Source organism: Pelodiscus sinensis, chromosome 17 (assembly GCF_049634645.1).
Source record: "Pelodiscus sinensis isolate JC-2024 chromosome 17, ASM4963464v1, whole genome shotgun sequence".
Lineage (NCBI taxonomy): Eukaryota > Metazoa > Chordata > Testudines > Trionychidae > Pelodiscus > Pelodiscus sinensis.
The window spans coordinates 17,489,826-17,506,483 of NC_134727.1; the positions used below are offsets into that span (position 1 = coordinate 17,489,826).

At 44.7% G+C, this 16,658-nt stretch overlaps 1 protein-coding gene across 3 annotated transcripts in view; it reads left to right on the plus strand.

Annotated features, from left to right (window-relative positions):
• Positions 1-16,658, plus strand: part of UBTD2 (ubiquitin domain containing 2) — a 137,487-nt gene that overhangs the window by 69,315 nt on the left and 51,514 nt on the right. For all 3 annotated transcript variants that reach the window (XM_075900251.1, XM_075900250.1, XM_075900252.1), the window contains one exon: positions 2,942-3,178. In XM_075900251.1, the coding sequence (XP_075756366.1) occupies positions 3,004-3,178 (175 nt within the window). In that variant the 5' untranslated portion in view covers positions 2,942-3,003. The remainder of the gene's footprint in view (positions 1-2,941; positions 3,179-16,658) is intronic.

Consider the following 16,658-nt stretch of genomic DNA (forward strand, 5'->3'; position numbering starts at 1 on the left):
TGCCTGTGGCTCTTATGCATTTCAAAGGGAGAGGCGCAGGAGTAGGGACCTAAGCAGTCCCACTGGGTCTCTTCCTTTGAAATGTACAAGAGCGGTGGGCGGCTCTTGTACATTTCAAAGGGAGAGGCTCAGCAGTTGGGACTCCACGAGAGCAGGGATACTTGCTCCACGAGAGCAGGGATACCATGCCCCTACTTGCATGGGTTCCCTACTGCATCTTTTCCTTTGAAGTGATTCCCAATCAGTGTAGTATCAGAGTGCCTAGGAAGATAGGGAAAGTTTTAGGCTTCCGAAACATAGGGATGTTGGATTAATTGAACAGTCATATAACCACACAAAACATCGGTTACAACATTATTTGATAGTCCGTGGAGGTGGAGCTGGTAGCCAGTGCACTCCAGCCCCACTTCCTGGGAGACCCCTGCCACCCTGCTCTGCTGCCTCTGTATCTGAGACAGTAGCATGGGGTGGCAGCAGCCTCTGTCTGCGGGGATGGGGGGGTTCAAGCTCCCCGTGGACAGAAGCTGTGCTGGCATCCCATGGAGCAGCCTCTATCCACAGCAAGCCTGGGCCAGCCGCTGACAGAGGCTGCTTCGTGGCAGCCTCTACCCCACCGCCTGCTGCCTTTAATAGAGGCAGCGGGAAGAGGGAACGGGGGGGCAGATTGCTCCATGCAACTGGCATGTGAAAAGAGCCGGCAGTTGCCCACAGGTATCAGCTCCTGCCTAAGTGGCTCCTGTGAGCCCATACTCTCAGGGAGCTGGCTTGAAAGCTGGCTTCCTGCCTGTACCAGCTCCTGCCTGCCCCCTTCATCCTCCGCTCTGCTGCTTCTCAGTGGATCCAGTGCTTGTGGGCAGCCAGCATAAAAGTTGGCTCCTTACAATACTGTCTCCTGCTTCTCCTGCCCTTGCTGCCTCTGGTACAGAGGCTTCAAGGGGGGATGGGATGCTTATAGTCTATAACAGGGGTCTCCAAACTTTTCAGCCCGAGGGCCGCATTAACTATCAAACAGCAGTTCGGGGGCCGACTACACACTTGAGGTCCAAATAAAAAACAATCAAAACATGGATGTTGTTTTTAATTATTTATTTAATATTATTTTATTCAGTTATTATTTAATAACACATTGATACACTACACATGAACACCTGTATTAGTGTGAATGGTGAAATTGTTTCCTGGATGCCAAAATAGCAGACATTTCTGGCTTTAGATTTGTTGTCCCTAACATCAACAGTGACCTGAGATTATCATCGGACAAGTTTGTTCTCAAATTGTTCTTCACGTATTTCATTCTTGAAAATGTTTGTTCACACAGGTATGTTGTTCCAAAGATTGAAAGGTACCTTGATGCAAAAGTTTTGACATTAGGAAAGTCTTCCTTGGGCAAAAACTGGTAAAAACCCACCAGTCCTATTTTGAACTTGTCCCTAAGGAGGTCATTTGCTTGCAACTCAATGACTTCCAGCTACAGTTCATCTGGGCAACTGGCCACATCTGCTTCAAATGGGTTTTGAAACAATCTCACTTCTTCTGCCTTTGAATCCAAAAAGGTCTCCATGGGCCGGATGAGAGGGCCTCGCGGGCTGCATCCGGCCCGCGGGCCGTAGTTTGGAGACCCCTGGTCTATAAGATTAACTGATGAGCCTAGGTTTATCAGTTAATTGTGTACTTGACTACACTTTGACATCCCTGGTGAAGCAGAGATATTTATTGTTATGCTCAATTACTATTCTGCTGGGCAAAGCGCTAACAAAGCCAAAGGAATCATTTCTTTCTTTACTAACTCATGCTTGCAGATTGGGCGGTTCTTCACAATCCTTAAAATCTGAACCAGTAGTCCTAATGTTATGTCAGGAAACTTGTGAGATTCCTTTTTAGCGGTCTCTCTGTTAAATGAATATCACTATAATTAAAGTGAAACAAATTCTCAAATATTTCATGTAAATGAAGTATCCGCTATGGCAGTCTTGTAAACAGTTACAGTATGTTCTTTAGAGACTTTTGTCTGCACTAAGATTTTAGCATTGAAGACATAAATATTTAACAGTGAATAAATGCAAAAAAGGGAAATAAGTTGTAAAAAGAAAACCGTGAAAAATACTTTGTTTTATAAAACTCTTATAGTTAGTAGAGGAGCATAATTTTATGCAGAATAGAAAAGAAAATATTGCCTCGGGCACTGGGATACTATTAGTTAATATGCATCTTTCGTTGTATAGTTGTAGCTTGCTGAAAGATTTCTATTGTTTTATGAATAACTCATGCAGGCTGTAGCAGATGGCATAAGGAGAGAAGACATAGTTACCAGGGGAGTGTGGAGAAAAGTTCAAGGACACCCAGGGAATCTTTAGACCTTTAGAGAGACAAGTATAATTGGAGAGTGGAAGGAAAACCCCTGATAGAATAGAAGAGTAAAATCTGATGGAATAAACTTTGAAAGGACCCTTAAAAATGAAATTACAGTACAGGCAGTCCCTGGGTTATGTACAAGACAGGGACTGTAGGTTTGTTCTTAAGTTGAATTTGAATGTAAGTCGGAACTGGTACATTTTGTAGGGGAAACTCCAGCCAAACATTTCTCCAGAGCTCAGTTTTATTCTCACACACCTCACTTTCCTCAGTCCTTTATTCTCAAGCTGAGGTGTCTGCTGAGAAAAGCCGCTCCACGTCTCCCTGGTCTTCTGAGGGGGCACTAGCTTCGCGTCTCCCTGGTCTGCTGGGGGGAAGCAGCTAGTGCGGGGTTGCCTCACCCCATTTGTAAGTAGGGATCCGATGTAAGTCGGATCCATGTAACCCGGGGACTGCCTGTAGTCTAGGGAGCATAAGTAGGGTTGGAGAGCTTCCAAAGACCAGTTTCCATAAAGAAAGCTAAAGCTGCTCACAACTAAAATATAACCAAGTTGGCTTTAGTAATGTTTGCTTGTATCTTTTTCTACAGTTGCTTTAGGTCGTAATCAACCCTTGAAAAAAGAGAAACCAAAATGGAAAAGCGATTACCCAATGACGGATGGACAGCTGCGCAGTAAAAGAGATGAGTTTTGGGACACAGCACCAGCTTTTGAGGGCCGCAAGGAGATTTGGGATGCCCTCAAGGCTGCTGCACATGCATTTGAGAGCAATGATCATGAACTGGCACAAGCAATCATTGATGGTGCGAACATAACGCTACCACATGGTAGGTTTTCTGGGATGAACACAACCCGTGCAAGAATAGTAACAGGGTAAATGGGAATGGAAAGCTTGTGAGTATAGTTTACCACTTTGGAATAAATTTCTGACACGTGCAGTATCATAGAAATACTTGTTTGTTGATCTGACTATCCTTATCAAATGACCTTTTGCTCAGTTTACCATATTGATGCTGAAAGAAACCAGAATTTTGCTAGGATGCAAAAGAGAGTTGACAATATATAGATCTTTCTAGTTACCTGTCTCTCAGATTAATAGAGCCCTGCAAATGTGCGGATAGCCGCTTTATATTCATGGCTCATTTTTGTTGATATGTATGCAGGGCTGTATAGATGAATGCTATTTACAAGGTGCATTAAAACCTGCACTGCTGGCGTGACATACAAAGCCACGCTTTGTTTCAAGATTCTACTTCAGAATAGCCACATGTGATTTTCAGTACCATTTAAATGTTGCCATATCTGGGTCATCACATTTGTCTTCTGCTCCACATGATAACTCTGTGACAGATTTCATGGTGTTTTGATTCTTCTCTGGGGAAGAAAAATATTAAAACACTGTGTAGTGTTTGAAAACTGCTTTGAGATTTTTGGATGTGCCTATTCTATAGATTATTTTTTTTGTCACTTTTGCTCAATGTGTAGGTTGGCTTTTAAGGTTCATTGTTTTTAAGCTTAGTAGGATTTTGATCCATTCTAGTTTTGTTTTTGGGTTTTTTTTTGGGGGGGGGGGGAGGTTGGTAGTAAAGGTTTGAATGCCCACTTTCTGGAAATCTGAACTGTATTTAAAGTATCTGATCATGGAGGATTCAGGAAATATGGGAGATAGGACCAAACTGCATAACCACAGACTTCAAAGCTTTCATGCTCTGGTTGGGCTGTACTTTTAGTCTCCTAGGCCTACAGTGGAATGATGAAGTTCTGATAGGCAGTGTACACGATTCTGGCCTTGTTTTGCCTGAAGTGTAAATTCACAATGCAACCCAAAAGGATAGAAGTGAAAGATAACTGAGAGTTTCAGTTAACCTGGGATTTTGAATGTGTTGCTTTTGGGAGTGATCATGTCCACACCTAATTGACTTCTTGAATTTATTTTGTTACAGGGCTTCTAGGCCCCTACTGAGGCTCAGCTGCTCTTATGTTATGATTGGAGGGTTGTTTTTAGCCTTTTGTAGGTTTGGGCTTCTATGAGTTTCTGCTGCTGTATCCTGTTGTATACGCTGCTGCTAATAATACTTCAGGAAAGTGTTACTATTTGCATTGTATCATTTTTGCCATATCTTGCTCACTCTGTCCAGTATTAGTTTAGTTGTGTTCCTCCAAGTTTATGGAGATATGAAAGGTTTTTTGCCAGTTAATCTGCTCCCCCAATGTCTGGACTGTCCCTTTAACATACCTTCTTGAAAAGGAAAAAAAATAGAAAGGCTTTCTCTGCAAGCACAACCTGTTGCTTGGATTAAAATCTCAAGTAGCTACCCTTAACTATAAAGGTACAATTCAAATGAATTTTGTCTACAAGAATCCATAGGTAATTATTTTCAGAATTTCTCAATGCTATCCAGTGCAAAGGAGAAACTCTTTTTGTAAGATAATGACAAAAATAGTTTGATTTTCCCAGACAGGTATCTGAAGCTAAACAAATCTGAGACCGATAAAATACCCCAGTTTTTTGCCTGGTACAGTGGTTCTCACGTAGTCTACCAGTGCCTGCTTTGCGGTACATAGTTTTCCAGCAAAAGTAATTTAACCCTAAATAGACATTTAATAGTTCCATCAGGCAGGCTTTAACAGAGTCGTGGTTGGTTATGGTTCCCAACTGTGCACATTCTTCATACCCAAGAGGAGCAGTGTTTTGAATAAGTGGTTTTTGTGGAAGGGAAGGAGTCAGAACTACCTAATGTGGTACAGATTGATATCTCAAAAAGCCTCTCCGTATATTTGCTTTTCATTCTTTGTTCCTCCTGTGGACCAGTCTGATCCTAAATTTTGTTACAAGACTTCCTTGGTATTGCATGTCCATGCTGAATTCTGTAATGATTACAGTTAAATTCAAAAATTGACAATCCTAAATTGAAATGATATTTTTTTGAACTATCTCGTGTATTGTTTTGATAACGAATAGAATTATTTTACTGTTCTTCTTAAATTTGAATGCACTGCTGGATTTTGTATTTGCAACACACAAACTACATTATAAAGGTTGGACCTCCCTGGTCCGGCACAGTCGGCACCTGACTAGTCCCGAACAAGAGAATTTGCTGGACTGGGGAGGTATCCCCAGCGACGAGCCAGCCAGTCCCCTACCTCTGGCCCCTTTTACCCTCTCCCCTGCTCTGCTGCAGCTGGCCAAAAGCCCCAGGCTCTTTTTGGCGGCCAGGGTTCTCCAGCCTTGGCCCATGCTACCGTGTGCAACCAGATTTCCCCAGCCCTGCATTGTCACAGGCAGCCAGCCCCGCACGGCCACAGGCACCCAAGTTTCTCTGACCCCCAAGCGTGGACTGCCATGGGCTCCTAGAACTCCCCAGTCCCTGGCTCTGCACTGCTGCAGGCTGCTGGGATTCTCCTGTCCTTGACCCAGCACTGCTGTGGGGCCCCAACCGCTGCCAGGCTGCTGGACCTCCTGCTGGTCCAGGAGCATCCGGTGGTCTTGCTGCACTGTGGATGTTGCCGGACTAGAGAGTACTGGATTTCAGAGGTGTAACTTGTAGAAATTATAATAGAAGAAGCTGGCAATCTTTGCAACCAAAGAGGGGACATTTGGGGATTCTGTCAGTAAGGGAATTGTGGGATCTTTGGAAACTTCTGCAAAAATGATCAGTTGAAATAATTAGCAGTTAAAATGTCAACATCTGCTGACATGAATGGAAGTGGTTAATGTCTCAGAAGCTGTTAAAGGGTTTGTAGACTTGGGAATTCAACAATGCATTGGTTTTCACATAGTTCCGATTTTAAAGGGTTTTTTGTGGGGGGGACTGGGAGGAAGACCAAAAGGGTCATTAGATTTACTGTTCTCTATTTAATTTTATAATTAAATTGTCAAAGATTGCCTCTCGTTTACCACTTTAGCCTCTGTTTTCTATTACCTTGATTCTTCTTCCTTTGTGTTTATGACACTCACTTTTAAAAAGTATTTTTAATTGGATTTTAGGCCCTGTCGGATAGGGACTGTTTCTTAATATATGTGTGCAGCCCAGCAAAATGCAGCTCTGATCCGAGTTAAGGTTTCTGAGTACTACCATGTTTTGATTTATTTGTATTATAATGGTTTTAGGAGCTAAGCTTAAATCTTGGAGCACATTTTGGCAGAGAGGGGTGGATTCTATGTCAAATTCAATGACTAGATTATATAGGACACTGATTGAGAGATTTTAAATCATTAGATCACACGTTCAGTTTAAATTTTGAACAATGATACAAATTATCACTTTCAGATGAAATATGAAACTTGTGACATCAGGCTATTCAAAGAGACTGCCTGACTAGTTAGATCTTTGGCATCCTAGATGTAGGTCGGAAGACCAGTAAGTATGGGAAAGGATGCTGTAGGGGTGGGGTAGTTAGCAATTTGCTAGGAAGGTCAAGGCTGTGTGTAGATATCCAGATCTGTGCACGCTGTCATTATAAGTCACAGAAAATTGTCCCTGCATTGTTACCTGTAGCAGCCCAGGGCATATACTTGGCGGGAGGGGGCCAATACACTTATTTATATATATAACACACAGACACATATTTTTAAGGTATTTCAAAGGCAATACCTTTGAAATACTGCCTGCCATCGGGAGACTGAAGCCTCTTTTCTGTGGCTCATAGGAAGTATTGTACACTGAACGTTTCTGACATGTAAGTGTTAAAATTACATCACATGCAAGCTGTTGCCCAAAATAGTGCATAATTTTAATGCTAACTTTCAATTACAGGAGGTCTATAGTTCCAAGAGGTTTAGAATCCATTTTGAGTTTTCAAGGTGGAAAGTTTTTGATCTTAGCATGGAGAGAAGAGTCAGTACAGGCAGTCCCCGGGTTACGTCGTCCGACTTACGTCGGACCCCTAGTTACGAACCGGGGGGGGGGGGCCGCTAGTGCGGGGTGCCTCCCCCACTGTCGCCACCTCCGGCGGTGCGGGGGGCGCTTCCCCCCAGCAGACCAGGGAGACGCGGAGCGGCTTTTCTCACCGCGGAGGACGCGGGCGGCGGGACCGCCGAGACGCGCCACGGTCCCACCGCCCGCGTCCTCCGCGGCGAGAAAAGCCTGGTCTGCTGGGGGAGGGGGCGCACTAGCTGCGCCCGCCACCCCCAGCAGACCAGGGAGACGTGGAGTGGCTTTTCTTGCCGTGGAGGATGTGGGCGGCGGGACTGCGGCGTGTCTTGGCGGTCCCGCCGCCCGCGTCCTCTGCGGCGAGAAAAGCCGCTCCGCGTCTCCCTGGTCTGCTGGGGGGGGGGGGCAGCTAGTGCACCCCCCCCCCCCCCCCCCCCAGCAGACCAGGCTTTTCTCGCCGACGCCTGGGGTAGAGCAGCTGGGGGGCTGCCGGGTTGGTCCCACAGCGCCAAGGTGCGGCGCTACTGGACCAACCCAGCAGCACCCCAGCTGCTCTGCCCCAGGCATGTCCGATATAGCCGCTGCTGGTCAGTTTCAACAGCGGCTGAATCTGGACGCCAGTTCCAACTTACATACAAACTCAACTTAAGAACAAACCTACAGTCTCTATCTTGTACGTAACCCGGGGACTGCTTGTATTAGGTAGTCAAGTAAGCTGCTTTCTTCCCCTTCCCCCGATGTCTTCTGGTATGCCAAGTGTCTTCCCTGTTGATTCAGTCTGTGCCTTGAACAGCTGGGAGACTTGCTAGATCGAATGACCTTTACATTGCTAAGCAACATACTTACTTTAGAAATTAATATCTCTGCCAATTTCCAAAGAACCTGGGTGTCTTGAATCAATAAATTCTTAACAGAACTTATTTCTGTTTATAAACTCATAACCTAACTGTGGTTCACAAACTTAGCAGGACTGGGAGAGGGGGGTCATATTTTAATTTAACCCCGCTCCAAATCTTACTATATATTTTAGAAATGTGGTGCATCTGTCTATAAGTCCATTTGTTCAAGAACTTCTAAACTGTAAGAGCTAGGACAGGGGTCAGCAACCTCTGGCATACTTACCACAAGCAGCACACGGGATGGGAGCTCAGCACACACACCCCTTAAGCCTCAGCCGCACAGCTGCAGGCTGGAGCACTGACTCCAGCTTCTTTCTGGGGGTAGGGGGCAGGAGAGGCATGTGTGCGCATCCTTTGGGGTTGCCTCCTGCTTCTGGAGGGGGCAGGGCTGTGTCTGCCTGCTCCTCAGATCAGGGCTGGGTGGCTAGCACACATGGTGTACCAGGGCCTGGGCTGTGCCACGCTGCAAGCTGTGCACAAGGGCGGGGAACCCCTTCCCCAGTGCCCTGCTACGCTTGGCTGGGCTGGAGCCAGCCCTAGGCACCCTCGGGCTCTGCCTCCCCCAGCGCCTCAGCCTGTAGGCAAAGGGTTGGGCGGGGCAGGGAAAAGAATCTCTTTGCCCTAGCGCTGCTCCTAGAGGCTGCGAGTCCCAGCACTGCTGCCCTGCTGGTGAGTGTGCTGGGAGCAAAGGGATGTGGAGATTGGAGGGGGGTGCAGGAGGAGGAGTTGCACTGAGGGGCAAGGAGCGATACAGGGGATCGGGCTGGGGGGGATCGTGGGGATAGGGGAGCAAAGCTGGAGCAGAGGGAAGATGTGAGGGGGGGGATACAATTTTACTTTGCAGAAGCTGCATTTTCCTTTACTCCCCACTTCTTTGCCTCCCTCCCCAACCAGCTATTTGGCTGCGTTCTCACCCTCTCACCTTTTCTATGTTATTCCCCCAGCCCCTGCCACCACCAAACTCCCTCTCGTACCCCACCCCCACATTCTTTCCTGCCACCAAACTCCCTTCCAGACCCTATCCTGCACCCCACATCCCGCCCAGATCCTGCACCCACGTCCCTATTTCCAGGGCTTGACAAATAATGTAATCTACTTGCTCATGGCGAGTAGATTACACCCCGGCAGAGTGTGCACCCCCGGCAGATTTCATGCGCAGAGCATAGAACCGTGCGGCTGGCGAGTGGGGCTCGCTGCCGGTTGGCGAGCCCTACCTATTCCACTTGCTGGCACCCTGTTCCCGCACATTGAACCCCTCACTTTTGTTCCCACCCCAGAGCCTAAGAAGGTCCACAAAATCCACTAACTCTGGAACCCCAGAAAAGTAAATCTGGCCTATGGGAAGCCCTGAACCTCTCAGTCCTTCCTGTCCCTTCCACTGACTCCATGGGGGCTGGAGCCCCAGAAGAGTGAGGTGTCTCAATTGGGGCTACATCAGTGAGAGTTGGGGAGGAGTTTTTTTGCTTCTCACTTGTGTAGTTCCCAACTGATTTTTCTGTGGGTCCTGACCCCAAAAAATTGTAAATGAAGCAAAACAAGGCCCTGAGCAGTAAGTGTGTGTTACTTACAAGAAATCAACTACAAAACTTCCAAAATTAGTCTAGAAATGAGCCGTTAAGGAATTCAGCCACTCCCCTTCTGCCATATAATCTGTCTTGCCTGATATGATTTACACAACCCAACCATCTTTTTAACTTTGCCATATTGGTTTGTTCTGTAAATGGATCTCCTGCTGCTTCCATAGCTTTTTGCCCTCTGGTTCCCTTCATTGCTTGACCAGTTGTACTATCTTGCACCCCAATCCTCAGACCTTAGAGCTTGGCTCCATGCCCCTCTCCTGGTTCCTACAAAGCCCCACCTTCCTTACGTTTTCCCTGCTTTATGTCTTTACATATGCTGTCACAGCTCTAGCCAGCGACTTTTGCACACAACCTTGTATTCAGGAATAGTTTTTTTTATTTTACATTAGTCGGTGTGCATTTAAAGAATTCTCTACCTTGGTAATCCGCCCCCCCCCTCCTCCGCCGCCCTCCCCTCACTACACCTCTGCCCCCCCCACCCCCCACCCTCATGAAACACTGAAAAATATTGCTCAGGAATGCCAAAATGACAGAATGGAGTTTCATCTATATATGGGGCAGGCTAGATTTGGCACATGGGCCAAATCTGGCATGCCAAGCCACCAGACCCAGTCCACAGGCCACTGTACCAGGACCTTCAGATACAGAGCAGTCCCACGTCACTTAAAACTTCTGGCTGCTCCCTGTGGCTCTGCTCCGGGTACCAGGAGGAGGGAGGGCTTTGCACACTGCCCCCAACACAGTTTCTCAGCTGGTCTTGGCTGGTTTCCAGCAATAGCAGCTGAGAAACTGTGTTAGGGGTGGGGGCAGTGTTTGAAGCGTCCTCTCCCCCCAGCACCCAGAGCAGAGAGACACAGTTATCAGCCAGCCATTTTGAGAAGTCTGGGGCTGCAACAGGCAGGGGGCCTGCCTCCGGGTCCTGCAGAGCTGCTGACTGTCAGCTGCCTAGGTAAGCATCTCCTGACCATATCCTGGCTCTGGCACCCCATCCCATCCTACACCCTAACTCTCTACCCCATGCCACCACCCCTTCCTGCCCAGGTCTCCACCAAAACCCGCTGTACCCTTCCTCCTCTAGGTAACAACTCTTTCCCAGACCCTGCATCTTTTCCTACATCGTCCCCCCAGGCCAGAATCCTCTCCTGGACCCATCCCCCCTCCCAGACAATCCCCTGCTCCAGATCATGATTCCCTCCTTCACCCAAACTCCCTCTCATACCTACACACTCTCCTACACCATAGTCCCATACCTGAGCTCCTTCTGAACCTGACCTTAGTCCTAGACCCTGCATCCCCTCAAAGTGCAGCTCTTGACTACTTTCCAAACTCTTGGAGTGTGCCTCCCCCCCCCCCCCCCCCCCGGTCTATACCATTTTGTGCGTGCGTGCGTGTGTGTGTGTGTGTGTGTGTATATATATAATATATAAAACTAATTGAAATCTGTCTCAACTAGTAGGGCTACTTAAACTTTGTGACTAGGTTTTGTGTGTGTGCGTGTGTGGGGGGATTATAAGTTTCTGGTATACTGCACATGATGCTTTTATCTTTTATTACATAGCTTTAAAAGGGCTTCTCTGTTAAATCCAGTAGTTGTTTTTTTGTTGTTGTTCAGGAGCAATCAATGTGTCTTAGGATGGTGGGTTCTTCACCAGGGATATGCAGAAGCCTTCCGGGAGTATACCAAGTTATCTAGATATTTGTGTAGTTTTACAATGTGCTACTAAAATTCTTACAGTGACTTGTTTACACTGCTCTACACACTATACACAAAATGTAAGTACAATATGTGTATATATACTTAAAATATTCCAATTGATTTATTTTATAAATAAGCAGTTTTTCAGTAACTGTGTACTATGATGCTTTTATGTCTGATTTTGTAAACAAGTAGTTTTTAAAGTGAGGTGATAGTTGGGGTATCAAAGACATATCAGATTCTTGAAAGGAGTGCAATAGACTGGAAAGGTTGAGAGATACTAGTATCAACTAAATAAAAGCACAATTTTCAATAAGCAGTCTTGCAGTATTTCTTCATACATAAGCATAACTGTCACATTTACTTATGTAACTGTTATGTTCTCTAAAAGTGGAGATGGTAATGCTAAATATATTAATGGACCTTAAAAATATCTAGTTAAGTAAACCAGCTAAATCTTACAGACCTTTGTAAAGGATTTTCCTTCCTTTCACAAGAAAGCATGACACAGATAATATAGGTGTAAACATAAACTGTCTAAACAAAAAAGTGAAATACAAAATGCTTGAAAGAAATGAAACTTTATGCACATTTATAAAAAAAAATTAAAAACACCTAAGGAGCCTGCCCCTGATTCAAACATAATTTTCACTATTTAGGGGGCAGACTTTAGTTATGTAGTGCTTTCTGCCTTTGGGTCTAAATAACTATAGTAAGCAGTGGCTTTTCATGTAGATGCCTAAGTATTGTATCCCTCTTTTGTACTGTATACATTTTGCTTTAGCCCATGTGGTTCTCTCTGAAAAAGGCATCTTAATGCCTTATATAACTTGAAGATGTTTACATGCTTTTTCAGTACTGTATTGCTTCTCAGCCTAATAGCTCTTCTACAGAATGTACTGAATTCCTGTCATTTTGTGACTGTTGACTCATATGTTTCATATAGATGCAGATTGACTGATGACTTTTTAGAGTATTTGAAACTTGAAAAATGCAACGTAACAGCGTTTGTTAATGTATATTGGACACCGAACAACTAATATTGACCACTCAGCTGAGGTGGGGTGGCAGCAAATACAGTTCTTATTTGGAGCAGCACAGTGCAAATGGGAAAGATATTATATAATGAGAGTGAGAATGGCAGGTAAAATAGAACAGCTGACCAAACAGTATGCATCTACATAGATGAAAAGACAACCCTTAGGACAGTGATTCCCAACCTTTTTCCCATGGAGGAACCCCTACAATAATTTTTCATATCCCAAGGAACCCCTACCTATGAAAATATTTGCTTGGCCAGAAAAAGTTGACAGCGGGGGAGTGCAATTCAATTACTGCTAAATTTTTTCAAGAAAATTTATTTGTAAAGAGGTGTGTGTGTGTGTGTGTGTGTGTGTGTGTGTGTGTATAATTAATATTTTTTATTTATATTAATTAAAAAAATGCAGGGTTTGACAAGCGGCGGCAGGGCGCAGTTTGGCACGCTGCACATGTGCTGATCGCGCTGCGGTGCCATGCCAGGCTAAAATCTACTCACCACAGGTGAGTAGATTGCCCTAATTGTCGAGCCCTGTATATATAGATATATATGTCAGCTTACATTGGAAGAAAAAAAATTGGAGCATTTTCCTGTCTCTCTTCTCCTCCTGCCTCACTCTTTCTTTCTCTTCTCCTGTCTCTCACTCGCAGAGCCCAAATGGCTGCTTGGTCCCGCGTGGCGGCCTGGTTGAGAGGCGCAGACATCAGCCAAGCGGCAGGGCAGGAGGCGAAGGGTGTGACAGATGCTCCAGGCCCCGCCTAGCATTATTTATTCCGCGGTTTCTCGCGGAACCCCTGATAATGGTCCGTGGAACCCCAGGGGTTCCGTGGAACCCTGGTTGGGAAACACTGCCTTAGGATATGATTATGTTACAGTCACAAAAGCCCGTACTAAACCATGCCTGCTGACTAGGGCTCAGATTAAGGGGCTGCTTAATTGCAGTGTAGATGTTTGGGCTCAGGTTGGAACCCAGGCTCTAGAACCCTGCATCCTGAATCTCATCTACACCTCAGTTACACCTATTAGCCAGTGTCAGCTGGCTCAAATCCCCGTTGCAGCTCTTTTACTTATGACTGCTTCATGTTCTGCAGTTGAATCTGAGAGTAGATCACAGGGGGAGGAAATTGAGCTTTCCTAGTGATTTGGCTAAGTTGTTGAACAGCATCTGAAAGAGATGCAGACTATTAATGAGGGTAGTTGTGTGCAGTGGAAGTGTATAAACACATTTATGTGAAGGAATTTGTAAGTGTAATTTCTAATAAAATATGCTTGTTTTTTAAATATTCTGTAGTTACTGGTGCTGCTGCATTACTTGTATTTTTACTGATATTGTTCTGATGCTTGAGAGATTAGAGTAGAACAGAAGTAATCCTTTTAATATACATACACAGCTCTCATCTCTTATCTTTGTCCTGATTTATAAAAGCTTAAGGTATCTAGAATACAATAGAATGTTAGATTTTTTTTTAAAGAAATAAACTTACTTAAAATTACACTTGAAATTGACAATCTATATTAAGTGTTAAAATTACATTAATCTACTACAATCATTTAAATTTAATAAATAATAGTAACCAGAACGTATTTGTTCCTGAAGTTTTAATGACAGTCAAACAACTGAACTGGTGGAAGTTACTGGTTAAATATGTGGCACCATTTTCTTGAAGTGCTAAACCAGCTTTTTAACCACGGTACCTCTTCTGCAGAGAGATTGTTTTCTGTATGTCAATTTATTCAGTTGGTTTAGTTGGGGGACTAACTCTCAGCTGGGAAGGACATAATCAGAAACAATCATTTCAGCTTACTGAATACAGCTAATACTTCCTTTGTTTAGTAAATCAGTTTTAACTACAAACATATTTTGTTTTTATCTAAATAAAGTATTTAATAACAATTTTAATGAGCTACCTATGCACATTTTATTGGTGTTCCAATTTCCACATACAGCTTGACTCAAAATAAATAATCTTTCACAACTTTTAATAGAATTACCGTATTTTCCGGCGTATAGGGCAACTGGGCGTATAAGACGACCCCCTAATTTTTTAATTAAAAGATAGGGTTTCGTCTTATACCCCAGCGCCCCTCCGCCTCCTTTGCTCCCGGTGTCCGTGGTCTGCTGGAGACGGTCCCCAGCAGACCAGAGGCACCGGGAGCAAAGCCGCAGCAGCTTTGCAAAGCCGCGGAGGGGCTCGGGCGGGGGGGCAGCCCAAGCGCGCCTGGGAGGCCCCGCCGCCGGAGTCCCTCCGCGGCTTTGCAAAGCCTTGGGGGAAGCCGGCAGCGTGGCATCCCAGGCGCGCCTGGGATGTATACCCGGCGTACAAGACGACCCCCGATTTTTGGGGGATGTTTTTTAACATCAAAAGTCGTCTTGTACGCCGGAATATACGGTAAACATTAAGAATCTGAAAGTATCTATAATGCTATAGAATGGCTTATATGACTGTGAAAGTGTATCCAGTTAGCAGAAAGTACAAAATTTATTAGGAAGGCTTAATTTTAATGAAATCAACATGTTTCAATGATTAAAACCACTAAGAGTAAGAATATAAGAACAACTGTTCTGGGTCAGACCAGTAGTCCATCTAGCCTACTTCTTCTGACAGTGTCAAATGACAGGTGCTTCAGAGGGAATGAACAGAACAGGAAATCATCAAGTAATCACACCCTCTGTTGTCCATTCTGAGCTTTTGGGAAACAGCGGTTAGGAACACTCAGACCATATTCTATACTAAATGGTAGATCTCCACAGCTATGATTGATCTTCCAGTGTTCACTTTTAGTGAGTCTAGTTAAGACTCAGTAAATCGAACTCAGAGGGCCGCCCACTGGCTGCTGGTACTCCTGCTTGTGCAAGGAGTAAAGGAATGCTCCCATCAGCCTCCCACTGTGAGGATGGCAAAGAAATGTGAAAAAGGTACACCGACTCCAACTATGTAATTAATGTAGCTGGACTTGCATATCTTCATTTGACATTCCCTATGAATGTAAACCTGGCCTCAGAGCATGGGGTTGCATCCCTGCCCATCCTGGCTAATAGCCATTCCAGAGTTCCAGAGGTTGACTATCTGTTGTGTGAAGTAGTACTTCTTTTTGTTTGTTTTGATACCTGCTGCCTATTAATTTCATTTGTGGCCTCTAGTTTTCATGTTGTGTGGGAGAGTAGCATTTGACACTTTTTTCCTCTACACCAGTCATGATTTTTAAAGACCTCAACCTTATCCACCCCTTAATCGTCTCTTCCAATCTGGAAAGTCCCAGTCTTTTTAATCTTTCCTCATACAGAAGCTGTTCCACACCCATAATCATTTTAGCTGTGCTTCTCTCTGCCTTTTCTAATTCCAGTGTTCCTTTTTCTGAAATGGGGCCGCCAGATTTGCACATAGCATCAAGAGGTCAGCATAGCATGCATTTATATAAATGTGTATATTTTCTGTTGTGTTTTCTATCCCTTTACTAACGGTTCCTAACATTCTGTTCATGATTTGATTGCAAGTGCACATTGACCCAATGTTTTTGAGAACTATCCACAATCAAAGGCCCTGTTTGGGAAGGACAGGGGGAGAGAGGGGTTAGTACTACAGCACACTGCTTGATCTTCTTCCCCTGAGTGTCAAGGAGCAAGAGAAGAAAGTACACAGCTTACATACATTCCTCACTCCTGAATGATGTAGAGAGGGGCCTAAGAATAAGTGACACACAAGCAGTGTGCTTTCCTCTCACTCCCTAATAGGGGAAGAAGAGCAAGCCGCAGCCCAGTAACAGGGGCTGTGCCCTTGTTCACAATAACTTAAGGTCTTTCTTGAGTGGTAACAGCTAATTTAGGTCCCATTATTTTGTATGTATAGTTGAGATTATGTTTTCCAATGTTATTTACTTTTCATTTATCAATATTGAATTTCATCTGCCATTTTGTGGCCCAGTCACTTAGTCTTGAAAGATGGCTTTTTAACTCTTTGTGTAGTCTACTTTGGACTTAACTGTCTTGAGTTATATTGTATTATCTGCAAATTTTTCCATCTCACTGTTTGCCCATTTTTCAGATAACTTACAAGTATGTCGATCAGTATTGGTCCCAGTACATGTTCTTGGGGGATACTGCTATTTACCTCTTTTCTAAAAACAGACCATTTATTCCTCCCCTTTGTGTCTTGTCTTTTAACCAGTTCTGATACATGGGAGGACTTTCCCTCTTATCTCATGACAGCTTACTTTGCTT